Genomic DNA, 20,129 nt, shown 5'->3' with positions numbered 1-20,129 from the left:
ACTTGTTCCCATCGAGACACGCTCTTAGGGGTATCTAGAAAGGGAACTGGGGGAGGAAAGGAAAAAAATGGCTCCACTCCGGGGTTAATTTGTAAGCGGTGGTTCGGTTAAAGGTAAAATCGATGCTCCGGCATGAATTCCGCGGCGGTTTGAAAAGCGTGGCAGCGCGGAGGGTTGGGAATCATCTCGGTACGGGGTATGCCGGTGGCAGGGGGGTTATTACACGTCAGTCACACCTCTCTCTCAAAATTGCGAAAGTTTTACAAGACACGACGATCCTCGAACGATTACGTCCCACGCAACTTGTGACCAGGAGCCCTTTATTATTTCGCCCAGGGTCCCGCTTCGAAGATGGTTACTGTTGTTTGTTTGTTCAGAGTGGACGAGTAGTCGAGTGGATCGAGTGTATATTTTGCTTATGAAGCTCACGTGTTCGGAAGCTATCGCTTATATCCTTTTTCCAGTAAAACTGAATTAGTTACTTTACATTCGCAAAATATATCATGATTTATTCTGAATTGGGAAATATATTGGAGAATATTTAAAAATTATTCATATATAATGTATATTACACGTGCATGTTTGGTTACTAACAAAGGAAGTTTGGCAATCGTCACTCGCCGTAAAATTTGAATTTTTGCTGAAATAAAGTTCGAACAAAGACAACGTAAAACACACTGCATGAGTGATGCTTCTCTTCCGCATTAGGAAATACTCGGGTAAAACAATTTTCTCCATAAGCTACAATTTCATTGCTAATGGAAGCAGAGGTTTAATTTTATTACTTGCGTCTACCATGCGTTACATTATTTTTAATTATTAAAGGCCCGTAACTTCTATACTTACTTTTTCACATCGTGCCTCTCGCTATTTCATTTCCACCATATTTTACATGTTTACTCTCGTTCCCGTGTAATGCCTCGCGTTCAAAGATTATTTTTCCCAAAGCGAGCATTGCGTAGTGAAACTTTTTATTGAAAATGTGACGCGTATTAGTCACGGTTGCGGGCATTTGTGCGAAAGTACAGGATAAAAATAGCGCGCCCTTTCAGAATTTAGAAATATGAATTAAACGAGACGCTGTGTATGTATGTGTGTTTGTGTGTGTATGCGTGTGGGTGGTTGCCGCGCGACGAGTGGCTCGTATAACGAGAAGCGAAAAAGGTTGTGAAGAGCAGCAGAGGAGTAAACACTCGTGACGTGATCTTCTTTTTCTTCATAATGCCGTTGGATTCTGTAAGGGGGTTGATTAACTAAATACACCTCTAATCCAGGGGTCTAGCTTTCATTTCGACCAAAAAGAAGTGAACGAAATTTGAGTTCCACGCTGAGGAAGATAAGCTTTTTGGAGCTCTGATTTTCATTCGCTGGAAGGTGAGAGGAGGTCCTGGAAAGGTGTTGGAGGCTGATCCTGAGGAGCGTGAAACGACGAGGTTTTACGACGTGAAATCTCCAACGTTTTTTGTTTGTTCTATTCATATATTTTTTACGTTCCTTTTTCGCCTCGTTTTTACATTTTGTATCATTCTTTCGAGACACAGTTTCAGTCTTTACTTAAATACAACCACGTAGAAGGTTGTAAATAATATTTTTGTGCAAATTCATGCTCGAAGCACTAAGTAAAAGTATAGTTTGTACAAGACTGACAATTATTGCCGACAGTACACGAAAGTTTCGGGGACGATGCTATAAACGGTAGTTAAAAGAAAAGATACTTATAAATAACGTAGTTACAACCCCGTAGAGAAGGCAGTTCCACGACTGCTTTCGAAGTCCTTACAACATTTATTGTCGCGGAAGATTGCGAAGTGGCTTTAACAAACCATTTAAAAGCACGGCAGTGCTCTAACGATAAATGTTGTACCGCTTGGAAGGGAATCGTTTTGTATTTAAGAGGATGAAGACGATGCAAATAATAGTAGCTTTGTCGAACTACAATTGCTCACAAGGTATACATACACGGATACGTACACACGTTCAGTGAGTGCTCGCATCCAGGAACTAGGAAAGACATAACGGATATCGCGTGCATGGCACAGCGTGGTTTATCGTTCGGTGATATGAACTTGGCGTATGTGAAGCTTGAAAAGAGGGAACAGACATTCGAATAGGTATGAAAGTCGGGGAAATTGAGAGCAACTCGAAAGGAAAAGTAGTGGAACGATTGAATCATGCAAGCTGAAGAAACGTAGGTACAATTTAAAAGGGTGGTCCTCGATGAAACATCGCCTTAATTGCCCCCATTTTCTAGCATTGAAACTCTTCCAGCTCTCATTGCTTATTTTGCAACTGCTACATTTTGCGAGAGTTGAAATAATAACACGAAGCCCTTTAAAAATATACAAGAGTATGAATAAATGCATAAATTATATGAAATAAAAAAGAATATAATATATGTTGCGACATTTAGAAGACGAAATGATACGAACTTGCATAAACACCTGCATCGTATAGTTTAAAAATGATAGAACATCGCTACCTAGCGATAGTACGCGATCATGCGTCCAATACATCAAACATTCATTTTTCCATTTTAACAGGCTGTAGTCGAGGTTTTGATCTCATGCATATTTCGATTACTACGATGTAGCCTTTTAGAAAATCGAAAAATTATTATTCCGAGCCATCGAAAAGCAATTCGAGTACAAACGATGTACCAGCGAGTGCCGTCATCCAACGCGATGGAAACAAACCGGAGAGAGAAAACGTTTATTCTGGGACTGGCTCTTCAAAATTCAAGGAAAATAGATTCGCGATGCAAGTGGTCCGCGGGGCGTTGAATTAGCAAATGTACACGAGGAACGATCGTCGATATCCGCTGGCAAATTCCAATTATTTCGTGGAACGTGGCGTCGTGTAATTCGCGAAATTATTGGGTCGTGGATGGATTCGGGCGAATCTGTCCCCCCTGTCCAGAAAGAACATTTATTTGAAGCACTGGTTTGCAAATTTTTTAGAAGGTTCTCCCTTGATACCAAATAAGCATGTTTAAGCTTGAAAATTACGGTCAAATAATTTTTGTTAGTCTCGGTCGATTGAATTTTAATTGTCATTTATTTATTGGAACTAATATTCACAATAAAATGTCATGGGAGCTTCGATTTAAGATTGATCATCAGCTTGAATTTGTCCTACGATCGCTAAAGTAAACAATGGTACACGTTTAATGTCCAAATATTTAAATAATTGCCTCACTGAAGGTTACCATTTTATTTGTACTCAAACTATGCAATTTTGGGGCACTGCAGATTTACCGATCGTGCTCCCGAATAAGTACCACTAGAATCGTTCAATTTCTCCCCTCACTCTCCGGCAGGCGGTTCGTATTAGCCAAAAATGTAGAAAATCGATATTCTCTCGTCAGGCATCCCCAGTCGTCGAACCCAGTCTCACCGAAATAGAATAAGAGCGTTCCTCGAGACGCGAGTTCCACGTTTAACGATGCAGTTTCCGTGCAGGCATGCTGGAGCACGTATCCCGTACATTTTTACGTCTCTGGAACGATTACGCCAACGTAACCGGAAGATCAACTCGTTTCGCCTGTATCTTTCAGCGGGACAGGGTTCTAGTTAGGGCTAGATAGTTGAGGGATTCCTATCTATTACACAAAATTACTTTACATTTTTCGTATAACTAATTCGAGTATTCTTTTCCAAACATGAAATTTCTCAACCATTTACGAAGTGCCACGAAAATCAGAACCTATTAATGATACAAACGTTTAAATAAAATATTGTTATGTAATACGTTTTCCATAATAAGTAATATTTACCACTAATTTAAACGCACGAGAAGTAAACGAAAGGAACGTTTCAAGTATGAGTGGTATGGAACAAGATACGTATTACAAGGTTTGTTTGAAGTACTCAGATATGGTAATTGTATTTTCTTTACGAACTGCTCTGTTTTCTTTTTCTCTCGTCTCGACGCGGTGCATCGTTCGATTTCACGTAAAATCGACTCAGTCTCGGGGAATGATATTAGCATCGGTTACGGTAATTTCCGTGGCTCGCAGCCTGCGTCAAACGACCGCCATTACGTATGAAACGTTCAGACCCGCGACGTACACCGTTTTGCCTGTAAGCAGCCACCTTTGAAATCGAACACCCGTTAAATGCAATTAGACAATTAGCCCTGGGTGCACGATAGACCAGCGAGTGCTTCGTCGACGCTTTTCACCCTTCTGTTCTTCGAGAGCGCCACTAGAGCCTGGCAGAGCGACGCTCCGCGTCGCGCCACCAAGGGTGAGATAGGAATGTTCATTGTCACGGCACGCACGGTCTTCTGTCGAAGACCTTTCGACGCCCGGCGTCCTCCTTCGTGCACTTTCTTTGTCGTCGAGCTAATTTTCTTTTTTTTCCGCTGGTTATTATTGCATGAAACGAACCCATTGACACGCGGGGCTAACGTGCGCAGTTAAAGTGGTTTCAGACCTTTGTGGCTTGGAACGAACAATGGGAGTCATACGAAATTTCAAGATTGAAAATCTTTTTATTTTCGAACAGCTGAAATTCATGTCCCGTTATATGGTGAAAAATTCTGTGAAGAGATGAAATGGATGGGTAGTAACAGAATAAATATGTACCGTTACACAACTTGAAAAGTGGAGGGGAAATGCGATGAAGGTTGAGATGGACAGCGAATAAAGAATAGGACGCACAGTGTGATATTTCAGCGATTTTGAGGGAGAAAACTTATGTGTCTAATATTTCAGAAACTATTAGATCATCCGTACACGAAGCTACTCAAAAGAAACGTAATTGGTTGTGGAACTATATTCACTTGGCAGTACTTTGTATACGCTAAAATTGCTCCGATTGGCAATTCACGCGTCTTTTCTTCGAGTGGTGTCACATAACACTCGATCGCATCCAGCTTGCGCACCACGCGGTGCTCGTTAACCAGACAGTAGTGTTCCTACAGCGTAAAGTGTGCCACGGAAGCAAAAGATCACTAGAACTCTCCACCATTTACTGTCTCCCTACACGAGGTAAACGAGAAACAATAAACACCCGACATCAGTGTAAAAATAAATAAAAACTGATGAAACCCTGCAAAGAATACAATTACAAAACTCTCCCAGAGAACGGAGCGAGCCGAAACGAGATTTTGGACGAAACCAATACCCTCCAATAAGACCGATTCCCGCGTATCGCATGCGAAAATAGATTCACATGGAAAAATACCTTTGATACGTTCGCGGATAAGGCGAACAAGGTCATATACCGTATGGGAAATCGTGCCCGACGTATATCCCTCGCTCCCGTACATTTCCTTTCGGATATTTCACTGTTTCGCGGTGATTGCATTGCACGCCAGCCCCGAGCGTAAAACTAACTTCGCGAATACAGTCGGCGCCCCGTGCCCTCCACCTTTCGAACCCTCCGCCCCCCTACGCCTTGCTGGCTGCGCACAGCCGGATTTCGCGAGCGAATTAGGATGTCGCGACAGTATCGAAATAACGTTTGTCTCGGGACCGTGCGTATTTTCAGGAATTCCTTTTGCTGCATCGCGAATACCGAATGAGCACAGGTTTGCCGAACTTTCGCGGGCTTGGAAAATTTGGCAACTCGATTTCTCTGATACACGGTCCCCGAGACGGAAGACATCGAAACGAATCTCCTATACGCGGGAAGGTGGGGGGGGGGGGGGGCAAGGAGAAACTGGAGTCGCGTAATTCGAATTGGTTTAGATTTTTTCAAATGGTTTCGATTTTTACGAGATAAGAAGTGGGAAGATTTAATGAGGATTTTGTTAGGTTTGCGGGTTATCAATTCGATATGTTTTGGCTGCTGAAGTAAAACTCGTGAAAATTTCTATAGAGTTAAAATTTTGTTTCGAGACTATTGAAGATTAGACGATGTAGTACTTGTCCTGGTATTTAATTGTATAACCTCGAAAAAGTTTACGAATCTTATCCGGATTTATTTTTATTACTGCCTCGCCTTTGAAATTCATTTTTTTAGTTCCCTAATGAAAAATCGTGTCATCCATTGCTGGATCGATCAACGTGTCAAGAAGTAAAAGTAGAAATGGTTAAGGTTCGTGTGGTTAATTAAAAGAGGAAAATAATCTGACGAAGGAAGGTAGAACGAGCGAGCAGGCTTGGAAGTGATCGCGGATCGTGCAGGGTCAGACACTTAAAAGTAGTCGCGGATCGGACTGGTCAGACGAAGAGAAATAAATGTTCACGATATAGAAAGCTACATAATTTCGTATATTTTCCTGAATGCAAATGCATTGTTAATGCTGTAGTATCTGCAAATTTTACTTGTAATTTTAATTTTAATGCATTCACGCAATCAATGCTCAAAATCGAAGCTTGAAAGGGACCCATCGAACTCCTCTTCCAAGTTGGGAATTTTTATTACGCGAAGATTCAATATCCTGCACCCGAATAGCCTCTAACAATTTTTTGTAAAGCGAGCACCATCGATTAACAGATTTATTAAAGTAAAAATCGCCGCAGCGAATATTTCAACGAAAATAATAGCGAACGCACGAAAATTTTTCCTCTGTACTGGGTGCAAAAAATCATGCACGTTTGCAATGGTGTTAGTGTTTGTGCCAGCCAAACTTGGAAATGTTTTATTAATACGTCCATAAATACTACGTAGAGTGTCACAGAAATTTATACGTAAATGTCACAGGAAGTGGAACGTACAAAAATTGTTTTCACTGTTCTATTAATGTCTCATCGATCCCGCAGGAGACATGACACAATAATAAATGACCCACAAAAGTTACTGTTTCATACAAGAAAACTATAATATAATTTCCTGTAATTTTATTAGAATAATAATAAATAATTTTCCTGGTAAACTTAAGAATGTGTCTGGAGATTTTGGTTGGAGTTATCCAGTTCTGAAAGCACGTGGAAAAACTGGAATTTAATTTTAGAAGGTGCAGAACAAATTTGTTTTCAGTGAAATATCAAAAAAGAAACGTACGGGTCGAAGGATAGAAGTTTGGCACGATTTCCTATACCGGATATGAACCCGTTTGCAATGGTCTTATCTGATCGCATATCAGATATTTCTCTATGCGAAACTATTTTCGTACGCGATACGTGGAATACGGTTGTCTTACGGGATTATCGGTCCTATTCGCCGAATTTCGTTTGGCTTGGTCCATTCTTGGGTAAAGACCTGTACGCTCGGATTATGCTGAAATCCGATCGCGGATATGTGTCAGGCTATCGAACGAGGCCCTGCAAATCTCCATACGATGGTATGGATTTTGTTTAACCCATTTATGCCTTGCTTTCCGTATGTAGGTCGCCTTTAAAAAATATTCATAGAGAATTTCCTTTCATAGAAAACGGCTCCTAAAAAGAATATCCGCGAAGTGTCCTACTGCCTGATTTTCACGTAATTTTGTAGGTCTAGGAGATAGCAATTATACAAGTTATTGTATTTTTGAAATTAAAAAAGGAAGGCCGTATCACTTTATCAGTGTAATTAGCCGAATTAATAAATGGAAAGGATCCTTACCCTCAAATTTAATTTATGTGGCTAATTAACTCTTCAATTTTATATTTATCGATGTTCATATTAAAATAAATTAGACTTGGTAATCTAAATGCTGCGATCGATTAAATATTTAATCAACTGTGTATGTCGGTCGAAGTACAAAATTGTCATTTTAAACAAAGCAAATTCCATTTTTCCTTGGATTTCAATATGCCGTTTAAATACCTCAGGACCGAAAGTTGCTAAAAATTCGTTTCGGGCGTCATTCTTCGACATGCGTCGTGGCGATCATTCGTAAAAGGCTCGCGACGGCACTAAACGCTCAAAAAACGTGCTACAGGATTTATGGTCCTGGCACCATGAGTTCGAGAATGGTTACCAGCGATTTGCTGCACTCCTGACGTCGCACACCTCCACCTTGGAGATTTTATTTCAGCTCGCCTGTTGGGTGTTACGCCAGAAGTTTCCTAAGTCTCGCGTAAACCTGACGAGAACTGCCACGTTTGAGAACCCCTGAAGAATTCTGATTCCCCCCACGTGCTCAAAGTTTTACGGTGATTTTTTTATCGGCAATCAGTTAGCTTCCTTTTATCGATACTGAGACGACGCTGTTGTAAAGCTTCGATGACGGAAGGCTCGTTTGTCTTTGGTTTACGACGGAGACGCGTTTAGGGGAAGGGATGATGGATATGGGAGATACGGAAGAGGGGATCGAAGCAACGCTGTGGTAGCTCGAATTAATTTTTTAAGGTAGAAGAGTGGAACGAAGTTTACATAAACATATATTCCCTCTGAACTTGTTTACAAATTATACTTTATTGTATAGTATGTATTTCTTCATACTGAAGTGAAACGATAACTTATTCTCCATTGAGTTACATAATATTCGACTGTGAGTAATTTCTTGCGCGTTTACCTTGCGCAGCATGCGGAACTTGTTACTTAAATGGTGGCGCAAGTATTCCCACGACGTAAAATGTCATGCGTGAATAGCTAAAAGAAAATTGAAGTTAGAAAATTAGATCAGCTGGTCTTGAAACTCGAGATAAGAACCTTCCCAGAAGATTTCCTCTCAATTCAGAGCTGCTTAAATGAAACGTTCCTGTCCTAGATTTTTATAAATGCAGCTATCTCTTCTCCGAAGGTACTCTGTATATTTCAATCAAATAAACCAATCGCACTAGTCACGAGAACTACACCTGAATGGTCAATAATACCGCGATTCTCACAGCAGATTATATAAAATTCCGATTCCTCGCTTTAAAGAATATATATCACGAAGAAATGCGGTTAACGTTATCGCATTTCGAATACGCAAAATGGAATTTATGAATTCGATACGTATTACGGGTATGGGGCTTTCTATAAGCAGTAATGCTATTCTCGAAAATGACCTCTGTATAGTGTGCTCCCCGTATCGCATCATGCATGCATGTATCGCATTTGAAACTGGTTTGTATTCGCATACAAAAGTACGAGCATATACGAACTAATGTTACAGGAGACAGTACGTAATAAAGTAACCGTGGATACTATTTTCCGTCGAATCGATTCTAGGCATTATTTAGGTGGAATAAATCGTATGGAATTTAACAAAACGTCGAATATTTAGTATTAAAGAAATCATTAATATACATCTTATTTCTGTGTATTAATATTCTGTTCCTTTTTAAAATACTAATTGTGATGCGCAAGCCGTCAGTTTGAAACTGTTAAATACTGTAACAGTAAAAAGTTTGTAGATATCCATAAATAATAGTACAAAGTTCTAACGGAATAGCTTAAGTTGTTTTCACGTTATAAAATTCCTGAGAAATCCCATGTTCATGCTAGGATTAAGGATCAGATACCAGTGACATCGATGCTCGTGTAGGTCGCACATTTTCCCGCGAACTACTTCTATTTTCGACAGTATGAGAGCGCGGAGAAAGTTTTTCTTCAGTTTTCCGACGGATTGAAGATTGTTTAAGCGGTTGGCCGGCAAGAGAGCGAAGTTCGAACGCGAAACACGCGGAGGGAAAAAATTGCTGGAGTGACCTACATAGGAACGACGAGTGTTCTCTGTTTTCGCTTGGTATAATTTTATTTTCTACGCTATTGTGCGCGTATTTTTTAACAAGCGTGTTTAATTAGTGCAACATTTTCTGGCGGAGGATATACAATAATTAACGGTATAAAGAGGCCGCGGTTTAAAGAGTGTTATCCCTTATGCAAATTGAAATGTGCGATGCGCTACCGTTCTGTTGTTTCGTGGCGTACATTACTCGTTGCTATAGAAACTTAATTCTGCTATTTATGGCTACGCGAGTCTTAGTTTAATGTGTGTATTAAACGTTTCGGTACACGAAGAGTTGTGACTCTGTACAATTGAGAATGAGAAATAACATGAGAGCGCAAAAAAAGAATTAACGTAAACGAATTGTTACGCGCGAATATTACATTATTTTCTGCGAAATAGAATTTGAACACGTTATATATTACACGCACATTAGTCGTCACTCTTTGACAGCAATTTCGTGTAAGTCTTCAAGGGCATCGGAAAAATGTGCCCTGTCGCCATTGCGTAACGTTTCCATTATCGCCGTAGCAGGGTGACAGAGGTTAGATCCACTTTTCTCTCTCGAAAAATCGTCGAGCCTATTTCGCCAAAGTGTTTCGAGTTACGCTCGAGCGTAATGGCGGCGATATTTTCATTGCGTCGGGTTCCCGAACTCGTGATCTCAGATTGTGACCCTGTTTCTGTTACGCTGAAAATAACTTTGAGAGGTACGAATGTTGAAATTTCAGACCAATTCTCAGTTTATTTTATTTTAAGAATTCCATTCGTCGAGTTTTTAGAAGAAATTTTACAAGTCGATCTGTTTTTTTTTTTCAAATGGAAAGGCGATTGAATGGCGAAGTAAAAACCATTTTGGGAGCAACATTAATGCACTCTTGGCAAAACAAGAAAGTGTTAGTATTGCGGGGAGAGAGAAGTGGACCAGTCGCGGCAGTGGTAGTGACGCGTGCTGGGTCAGACACTTGGAAGTAGTCGTAGAAGATATTGGGTCAGACGAAGGAAGGATTGGAGATTTTAACTATCAAAAAAATGTAAGGAATTTACATTTACTCACTGAATTGTTTCTAAAACTAAAGAAGGTTATAAAGTTGCCATTTCATTTATTTCGAATTTTTTAAATTCTATTTATACATGCACTCTAGCTAGAAGAAATACTGGTACCTCATGCGTAAAGGATTTACTGACACGAAATTAGTGATCACAATTCACTCCCGAATGAAAGCATAAACAGGTGAAACTGTTTCTTCTGTTCTAGACAAGCGAAAAGTTTGGAAACCACTGCTGTAAGATTTCCAGTTTTGTCAATAACTGTTTCCCAAAATTGTCCAGACGGCAAATCTCAATAGTTTCCAAATGAAACAGTCAAAGAAGGGGTTAACGTAGGACTGATCTTTTTTTTTCTTTTCGGTGCAGCACCCACGAAACCCACCCCCCGTATATGGATCCATTATGTCGCACGGAGCAAAGGGATGCTAAAAGCGGGCGGAGGACCATCGATCCAGCGAGTTCGGGCACGACGACGATATTCAAAACGCGTTCCGCGTCTAAGAGGAAATATGAAGAAGTGTTACACGTGTATCGACTGCGATGCATCGCGGTGCATTCGTGTCTCGCCTTACCGCGACCAAAAGTAGGCCAGCGGAGCTTCCTAGTCCGCGCGTTCTCGAAGCTCTCAAGGAAAGTGGAAATTCCTCGACGAAGGGGAGAGACAGCCCCGCCAACTCTGGCATCTCGGAAAGACGTCGCTAGGATCGCGATTGGGGGCGGAAAAAACGAAACTTTCCTCTGAAATTCCCCTGCGATTAAAAAAAAAAAAAAAAGAAAAGAAAGAAAAAAGAAAACAGAAATTACTACCTTCGAACACGGTGCGTCTATCAAAGGAGAATTTTTTTTAGAGGAAAGGCGATAACAGTTAAGGGGATCAGTGGCGTTCGACTGAGGTCTCCGAAAGTTTCGCGAGGCGTGCTCGGAGACGAGAGGAAGATGTTACGTGAACCTGTTTCGAAAGATGCTTCGTTAAAAAGTTGCGATATAAATATAAAACGAGAGGAAAATGAGCTCGCTCTTTAGCTAGGCACGCGATAAGAGCGGATCGATGGCCTTTGATGGACGTATTCTAGATGTGTTCCAGATAAATTGTTTAATTAAGGGTTTACTGTTTAAGGAAGAAGAAGCATGTATTTATTTCGAATGCTTTGATGATATTTCTGGAGTGTTTTATAGATGGATGAATTAAGTTTATTTTACTTGGAATACCTTAAGAATATTTTAGGGATATTTCGAGAATAGCAAGACAATATTTTATGGAGCACTTTGAGAATATTTTATGAAAGAGTAGCTTATAGAATATTGTAGGATAACTCCGTGGAAGGAATGTTGCAGAATATTTATCTCCTGCTTATTTTATCTTGATCTCCCCGCGATTCTTCTATTTACAGTTTCTTCAATGTTTATGAATATTTTATAAAATGTAGTTTCATGTACTACTACGAAGTACTTTTTGAGAATTCTACTAAATATTTTAAGAATGTTCTATAAAATATTTCGTAAAGTTACCTTAATAATTGTATAAAATATTCTTAAAATATACTTTAACGAAATGTTCCTTTATATAACATTTATAAAACATTTCTGAAAATGTTTTCTGGTTATGCCTGTCATCCAAATCGGACGAGGAACAAAGGAAAATCGGGACCAAAGAACGACGAATACAATTGACCCGTCGCAGCTCGGAAAAATATACATGCACGATACATTTAAGGCGGAATTATGTGAAGCGAAGACTCGACGAGTCCACGAAGAAGGGACTCGCCATGAGTCGTGGACCCGTTTCGCGACCGAATCCCGGAAAAAGAGGTGTTCCCAAGAGCGTGTCCGCAACGTCATCTTGAAATTAGTCGAGTCGCGCAAGACGCCGGAAGTCCCGTTGACGAACTGCCTGGCTAAACAGAGCACGAAAGGGCAACGAGGAGGCCTCGCGAGGCGTAAAAGACTTTGCGCGAATCCGGTGCACGGTGTTTTGCCCAGGAGAGAAGATAAAAGAAAGAAAATAAAACGCGGAAAGATGGAGCGAAGGAAACACAAGCCCCGCCATGTTCAGCGCTGGTGTAACGGTTTCCGCGACCTATTTCCGGCTGGCTGGCATGAATAAAAGTGTTTATTTTCCCTACGTCTCCAACGACGCCCTGGCTCTCTTATTCTTTCCTGAAATCCACAGGTACGAGCGCGGAAACCGACGAAATACACGGTCCGTGACGCGTGCGAGACGTTCCCGCTCGGATGGGATTGATGCTTCAATTTGCCCCACTTCAGGCTCGAGAGGGAATTATATTGGGAGTCGAGGGGTTCGAGCGATCCCCTGTCGTCGAGCTTATCGAGTGGCGATAGGGGTGGTTTCGCTTGGAACTTCGGAATTAAGCTTTTGACTCGACAGGCCACGGTTAGCTTATCGTTTCCGTGGTAATTGTTTGTTGGGCACCGTGCACGATCGCTATTGGAAACGTTTTTCCGAAGTGGCGCGTTTATCTTCGACGAGGAATCTTGTTGAATCGTAATTGATGGGGAGGGGGGGGGGGAGAGAGAGAGAATGTTACGGATGAAAGAAACGATGATTGAGGTTTAGGAGTACTGTTTAAGAAATATTATTGAAATAGTTTCTGAAGTGTTGGAAAGTGTAATACATATATACTGTACGTCGTATAGAATAAGAAATGTCAGTGCGATAGGTATGTATCCCGTCTGCTTGAGAATGTGAGTGTGAATGTGCGAGAGAAAAACAAAAGGACTGCGCACGTAGAGAGAGGCTCAGAGGTGATAGAGAAGTAAAAGAAATGTAAACAGGTGCGAATATTCAAATTGTGCGTTAGAATAAATAGTTATCGTTTAAACAAAAGTGCCGTTTTTGCTTAACTCCTAAATAAAGTTTTATTCAACATGAAGGAATACTTTATATAGGAATTATTATTTTATAACAGAATATTTTGTAGGAGAATGTAATAGGAATATTTCATTTAAGAATTTTTTTTAGTATATTTTTGGTTGAGATTCCTGTGCAGGAATGTTTAAAAATAGTTCGTTCAGTAATCTCTTTAGTGAATCTATTTTATGAAAGAATATTTTTAGGATATTTACAAAATAAATAAGACTGTGGACTGTTCTTACCTGTTCACCCGAGTCTGCGTCAGGGTTGTTGCCTGTGTTTGTGACTTCCGATGCGTCTTCGATGACTGAGTCGCCGATCGTGCTGTTGTCGCTCACAACGAGGCCCAGCAGGCATATCTATACAAATCACATGAAGACACAGTTAGTATCATGGTTCAACGTTTCTCATCTTATACATTTCATTTAAATTTTATAGCAGCCGTGCACCAGTTCAGAAAGTATTCTTGCGGCGTTAGGGTGATGAGGGGAGAGTGGAGAATATGCTCTGATACCGTTTTCTATCTCATACTATACCAGATTCATATTGACACATACACATATAGATTGGTGATGTGACTTTTCATTATGAAGCTAGAGTAAATCAATTTTGAAAGTCACCCAAAGAAAACAAACCAAGTCAAAATTAGTCGAGAGACCTGCTAGAGGCTAAACAACATAATTCGTTTTTCATTTCAATAATGATCACCAAAATACATTGACCTTCAGAAAGAAGGGGACACTTCTTCAAAACGTCATAAATATGGGAGTTTCCAACCGATTTTCGTAAAACTTCGTCAGGAGTAGTTTTGAAGTGTCCTCTGGGTGTGTGCAAAGTTGCATTGACGAGGGTTAATTCACCCCCATAAATGGGTTGGTGCAGGAAAACGAGATTTCTGAAGGTTCCAGGAGTGACGGAAGGGGTTGAAAAAATCAAAAAGACCTTCGGTGCGACTCTCCTTGATGCCCTCTACAGAATACACCCCCTGAAATCCTTCTCCGACAAATCCACCCCTCGCAACACCCCAACCCTCCTAAAATCCAGAATTTTCGGACGACAGTCCCGATTTTGAGCTGTATATTTACGCTGGTACATTCAGAAATGATGTAGTCTGACATAAAGACACGAAGGTGGCTACGATGCAAGAGGTTTTCATTACATCGACTAATACAGTTGGTTTCTTAGACTCAGCAGTTGGACCAATGGACGTTTGCTCAAGTTTCATGAAAATCGGCGTCAGACAGTGTTCCCTCACCGAGGAAGGCTCGAAATTTTCTAGGAACGAGGTGTACGTGTGCTGGGAAAACGGCCGGCAGGCGGGCTTGTTATAAAAGTTCTGCCTCGCAGCGGCGACGCCAGAAAGTGGGTATCCGTTTTCGGACGGAAGTGCGGCTACAATTAAATTGCGCCGTCCTCGTTCTCCAGGAGCTTGGCGTCCTTTTTATTTCCACGGTGGAAAGCGGAACAGCCGCTGGTCCGCTCTTCGGCGGCATTGTTTGGCGATCGATCGTCGAACGATCCGTTTCACCAACCGAAATGTTTGTGTCGATATTTCGAAGAAAACAGCCAGGCAATTTGCACTGTGTCGATTACTTATCTTTCGATAGCGAAAAATAATTTTAGTGCAATTTTTAGTCACAGTCAACGTTGCATCGAAATTGTCATTATACGACGATTATTATTTCATCGAATCTTTGTTTTTGTATGGAATGTAATTATCTAAAAGATTTATCTTACTCAATTTTTGAAATTTTTACAGGTTTTGAACACAATTCAAACTAAGTTCTGAAGCGAACGAAAAGATTAAAAGATTGATAGTTACGCCAATGGAAATCTGTCGATGAGACACAAATCCACAGAAAATCTGATGTATACGCCAATGAATGTTGCCAAGCCCTTCCAAGAAAAAAACGCCAGACGCGGCGTTTGTGGTTTTTTCTACTTCTCGGAAGCGCGTACGCATTTCCAGGAACTTATGTAGGTCACAAGGCCAATCGTTCATTCATAATAATCGATCAACTAGGAAACTTTGAATCGTCGAGGCTCAAAGTGGAATTATCGGATTCGATTCTAGCAAAATGCAAATTAAAGAGCGCGATCTCCTCTACCTAATAAGTACTTGTTATCAGTGTTAAATGTTCTTTATGATTACATGAAATTAATCAATGACATTAATTCGCTTAAATAAAATTTTAGAGAATTTTGCAATTACTGGATTCACGTACGTATTCGCAGATGTGTGAGCGTCATTTCGTCTGCGACCTACAAGGTGGAACCTAGTGTCTGCCACGCGTTATTAGCGATAAATCTAGACGCCTGGTCCGCCCTGTAATTAAAGGTTAACGATAGACGCCTCGGGGCACCAGAAAATGAACTCGTACGGATTGGGATTACTATGCCGTGGTAAAGATACCCACGGCTTTATGGACTTTACGATCGTGACGTTGTGTTTACAAGCTTGTTATTAGCCGGCGCGATTAGATTCTGGACGTCGTTAGAATCATTTATTATGCTCGCTTTCTAATCGTCGATTCAGCAGTATTCGTTTCACGCTCTTACGCCAAATTAATCGATAAATTCGCGGACTTATCATTCTAATTAACTTGTTGCGTTATTTCACGTGGTTGATTTAAAATGTACTAACAGGATTAGGAATCAAAAAACTCTTCCTTGGCATTTAGAGAGAAATATATGAATGTGACGCTAAGCATAATCTCGTTAATCTTCGAAATAAATAGAACCTGTTCGCCGCAATTCCAGTGGTTACTGCTAAGTGAAAATATTTAAAGTAATGCACACTAATGTAGACGTTTATGCAGTCTTGCGTACGTAAAAAATATTTTAATTGGTGATACGGAATTTACATGCATAGAATAGTAAATTACATCCAAGAAATTCCATTGATATTCAAATAGAAATATAATTATTTTTACTTTTATTAAAAAGGGGGGGAAACGATGTTTCCTTAAAATATTGTCCTAAAAGGATTGCTTTGAAATTGTATCAAAATTAAAACATATTGACCTGGTTTACACAGAATAGTTGATACGCGCATTAAGAACTATATTTATATTAAATTATTTGGTATCGATGCTGTAAATGGTGGCGTATCAGAATGGCACGATACACGGAAGCAACGAGTATCAGACCAAACTAATACACGTATTAAATATTCTCACCGTGCTGTAAACGCTGATATACGTATATTTCTTAAAAAAAAAAAGACAACTGTCATCACAGCTGTCGTGACAGCATTCAAAGCCCTTATTCGTATTTAAAAGTCTAACCTGTGTGACTCATTACGATCGAGGTAAACAAGAGCGTATCTAAGGCTTACTTCGGATCAGCTTGATATCCGTATAAAATGTTTCTACGATGTAAACTAGGCTATTATTCTATACGAGATGGAATTTAAAAACAATTGAAACACAGGAATAAATTATTTAACAATTTTGTATGCACACTGCTCGCTTCAGACATTTCTTTAACAAAGTCCTTTCGTGAGATCACTCAATGGAGTCGTGAAGGTTGCGTAAACAATTCCCCTCTCTCCCTATTTATGCTTAATCGTCCTCAGGTCATTAATGCGCTATCGACCGAGGAAGTTTCAAAATGTTCGAGATCGCAATTCCTCGGAAATTCATCAGATCGTAATACATGGTGGGGGCGACCCATTCAAACTGGAAAGTCATTATTCATCCTCTAGTACGATCATTATGATTAGCCAATCGACCACCTAGGGCGTTCGCTGGCGAACCTCCGCAGCGTGCCTTTGAAAAAGAAGAAAATTATAGTGATCGGGGTCCGTCGATCGATTAACTCGATCACCGTTATTACCTCGGCGGTGATGCGTACATCTAACTGTCGATATCGTTTAATCGCGACAAAGCACTCTTTGTCACCGATCTGCTTGGGGTAACAGTGACTAATTGCGTCGTGTGAAATTATCTATTTACAAACCTATCGACGATACGAACAGTATTTGGAAATTTTCACTCGTGAGTGAAACTCTCGTGGCAGCAAACGTAAGAACCAGAAAGTAATCAGAGGAAGATGACTTCACAAAATACACTATTTAAAATAAATTAAATTCCAGTTCTAAGTAGACTCTTGAAGTTGTAGAGTTCGAGGCACTATTCAACAGTTCTATATTAATTCTATATTAACTGTGAAGTATCTAATCATATTTATTTATTTATATTAATACGGTCACACCAAATATTACACAAAAAAAAAAGAAATGAGCGGTTACAGGGTTGTCACAATTTCTCGTTCATTGCTGCATATTAATATAATAAAGTAAAACTATTTATTTCACGAGTCGTTAAATATCCACTTTTGAATCATATTAAATAATTTCTCGAATTACAAATATTCCTTTGTACAATATTCGTATGTTCTTTCCCTAAATACAATTCTATAATATTTCAAGTATATCATTTTTAATATGTACCTTTCACACCAATTCCGATAGATTATCATTGTCCTATAAAATTTGAGCATCGCTCCGAAGCAGTACTCTTTGTTCCACCCGTCTCAATTTAAAAAAATTCCCAAAATCCGCGTGCAAAGTTGGCGCTAGAATTTTTTTCCGCCATCCCTGATGCGGACGTCGAAACGGAAGACATAAAAGCGCGACGTATGCACGTCACGCGTACAGCCGCGTTCGGTGAACAATAATATATCGATGAATAACCCAGATTACAATTGAAATACGCGCGGCTCGAGAGATGGTTGCCGATACGGAATTCCATTCGGACACGGGCGCGTAACGATGCCTCCACCGAGCGGAGCAGCTTAACGCTGAATTTATGTTCGGACACGACGCGACTAACGAGGCGTCTGTTCGATACCATTTAATTCTTATCTGGCCACTTGATTGGCTCGCGTGCCGTGCCTGGATTAACGCCGTCGGTCCACATTAATTCTGGTAATTAACTTAGTCCCGCCACGGCGCGACCCGGATCCCGGAGTTTGGCAACTTTCAGGGGGTTAAAAACGCTGCACTGATTGAATCGATCGCGGCTCGATTGTGGGAACGTCATCGATACAGATTCCAGTGGCGCGTTTTCACGAATAAATCAATTCTACGTGTTCCCATGCTTCGCGAAGCGGATTATTTTGTTCGTGGTGCGCGCAACTGGTAAGCTAGAGGGAGGCCTTCGGGGGTGGTTTAGCTTCGATTTAGTTTCTCTTTCGATTAAATCAAAGATAAACTGTGCTTTGAAAATTTTTTAAACACTTTTCACGATACGAGTTATATTTGTAATTTTATTATAAGGTTCCTAACGTAAGAGGCCCTTTTGATCGTGTGTAGGTATGCTCAAATATTATAAATGAAAGAATTATTAATGTTTATCCTCTCACGTCTCTTTGCTAAATACTTGATTTCGTAGAAGACCGTCGCTCGGTGCAGTTTAATATTTTAAATTGTACACGCTCAATTAGGGCAGAGTGTTGACCCCCTTTGCGTCATGTAGAAATCTCGTCCGCAATTTCTGTTCTTCTTATGTAAACTTTTCGAACACAAGCGAGTACCCAGAGTTCTGTAAAACGCTTCGTCCCGATTGATGTTTCGGAGTGCTTTCACTTCCGTTATTAAACTTTCAAGAACTTCAAACGGCACGCTGTCAAGAGTATTTTATTATTTCAAATAAAGAGATCGGAAGAGGGAGGATGAAGAATCTTCAGATATGTTCTGCAAATGTTTCCTGGCAATCCAGATAAGTTGAAGGAAAAAAAATTATTATAACATACGATACAACACTTCGAATTTGTCCAAACATTAAAGCTTCGCCATTATCTTCTAATAAAATACTGTCTAAAAATCTTTTGGTATGAAAAATAAATAATTTTATTTTCACGTTTACAGGCACGGTTTAAAATAAAGTAGTCTAATGGTTATCGAGCTCTGAGCTCGAAGAGTCTGGAGATAAGTGTCATCGATGAAGGTTTCTTCGATAAGCCACATACTCTTCAAGGGCCAGAACTCTTACCGAGTCACCAACGAACGATGCACAGATCCGTCACGAATGACGTCGACAATGGCTAGGTTCCAATACATGCAAATTCCTCCTTCAGCGAACATTCGCTGCCTTGTTTGCCCGATGTCGAGCGAGAAAAAGCGTGCTGGGATAATTATGATGAATAATGTGAGTGGCCTGTAATTAAATGTCGCGCCAACGAAGGTAAACTCGACACGCGCCAGCGAGACGAGGAGTATTTTCACTTGTCTCCGCCATTAACGGAACTCTCATCGTTGCGATTCTACATTGAGGTCAGCCATGTCAAATTAGACTCGTCGCGTTATACATTATTCCCGTTTATCCCTTCCTAGTTGGAAGCATTATATTAAATATTTACTCGATACGAAAAGTTTATGATGGACTCTAAGGAGATCAGTTATTTAAAAAGAGGCGCAGTTAAATTGATATTGATGTAAGATGCGATGTAAGATGTCGGCGTTGAATATTTGGAAGTATTTATTCAGGGGTTGTTTCATTTTTCAATGTAGCTTATTCAGTGACGAGGATTATGGAGTATAAAATGAGATTCGTTTTGACAAGATTTATGCTATTTGATTTTTTACTTCTAGGGTGGAGTCATGTTTAACTTCTGTAGCAGCAGAGTATTTTGCAAATGGATTCATAAAATAAAAAAAAAAAAAAATAAAAAATAT

At 40.2% G+C, this 20,129-nt stretch overlaps 1 protein-coding gene across 2 annotated transcripts in view; it reads right to left on the bottom strand.

Moving 5' to 3' along the window:
• Positions 1–20,129, bottom strand: part of LOC128879025 (protein madd-4) — a 291,826-nt gene that overhangs the window by 119,877 nt on the left and 151,820 nt on the right. For both annotated transcript variants that reach the window (XM_054127809.1, XM_054127816.1), the window contains exon 2: positions 13,693–13,809. In XM_054127809.1, coding sequence (XP_053983784.1) covers positions 13,693–13,809 — 117 coding nt within the window. The remainder of the gene's footprint in view (positions 1–13,692; positions 13,810–20,129) is intronic.

This window comes from Hylaeus volcanicus, chromosome 1, assembly GCF_026283585.1.
Source record: "Hylaeus volcanicus isolate JK05 chromosome 1, UHH_iyHylVolc1.0_haploid, whole genome shotgun sequence".
Taxonomy (NCBI): Eukaryota; Metazoa; Arthropoda; class Insecta; order Hymenoptera; family Colletidae; genus Hylaeus; species Hylaeus volcanicus.
The sequence above is the reverse complement of the archived record's forward strand: the minus strand, read 5'-3'. Positions and strand labels throughout refer to the sequence as shown.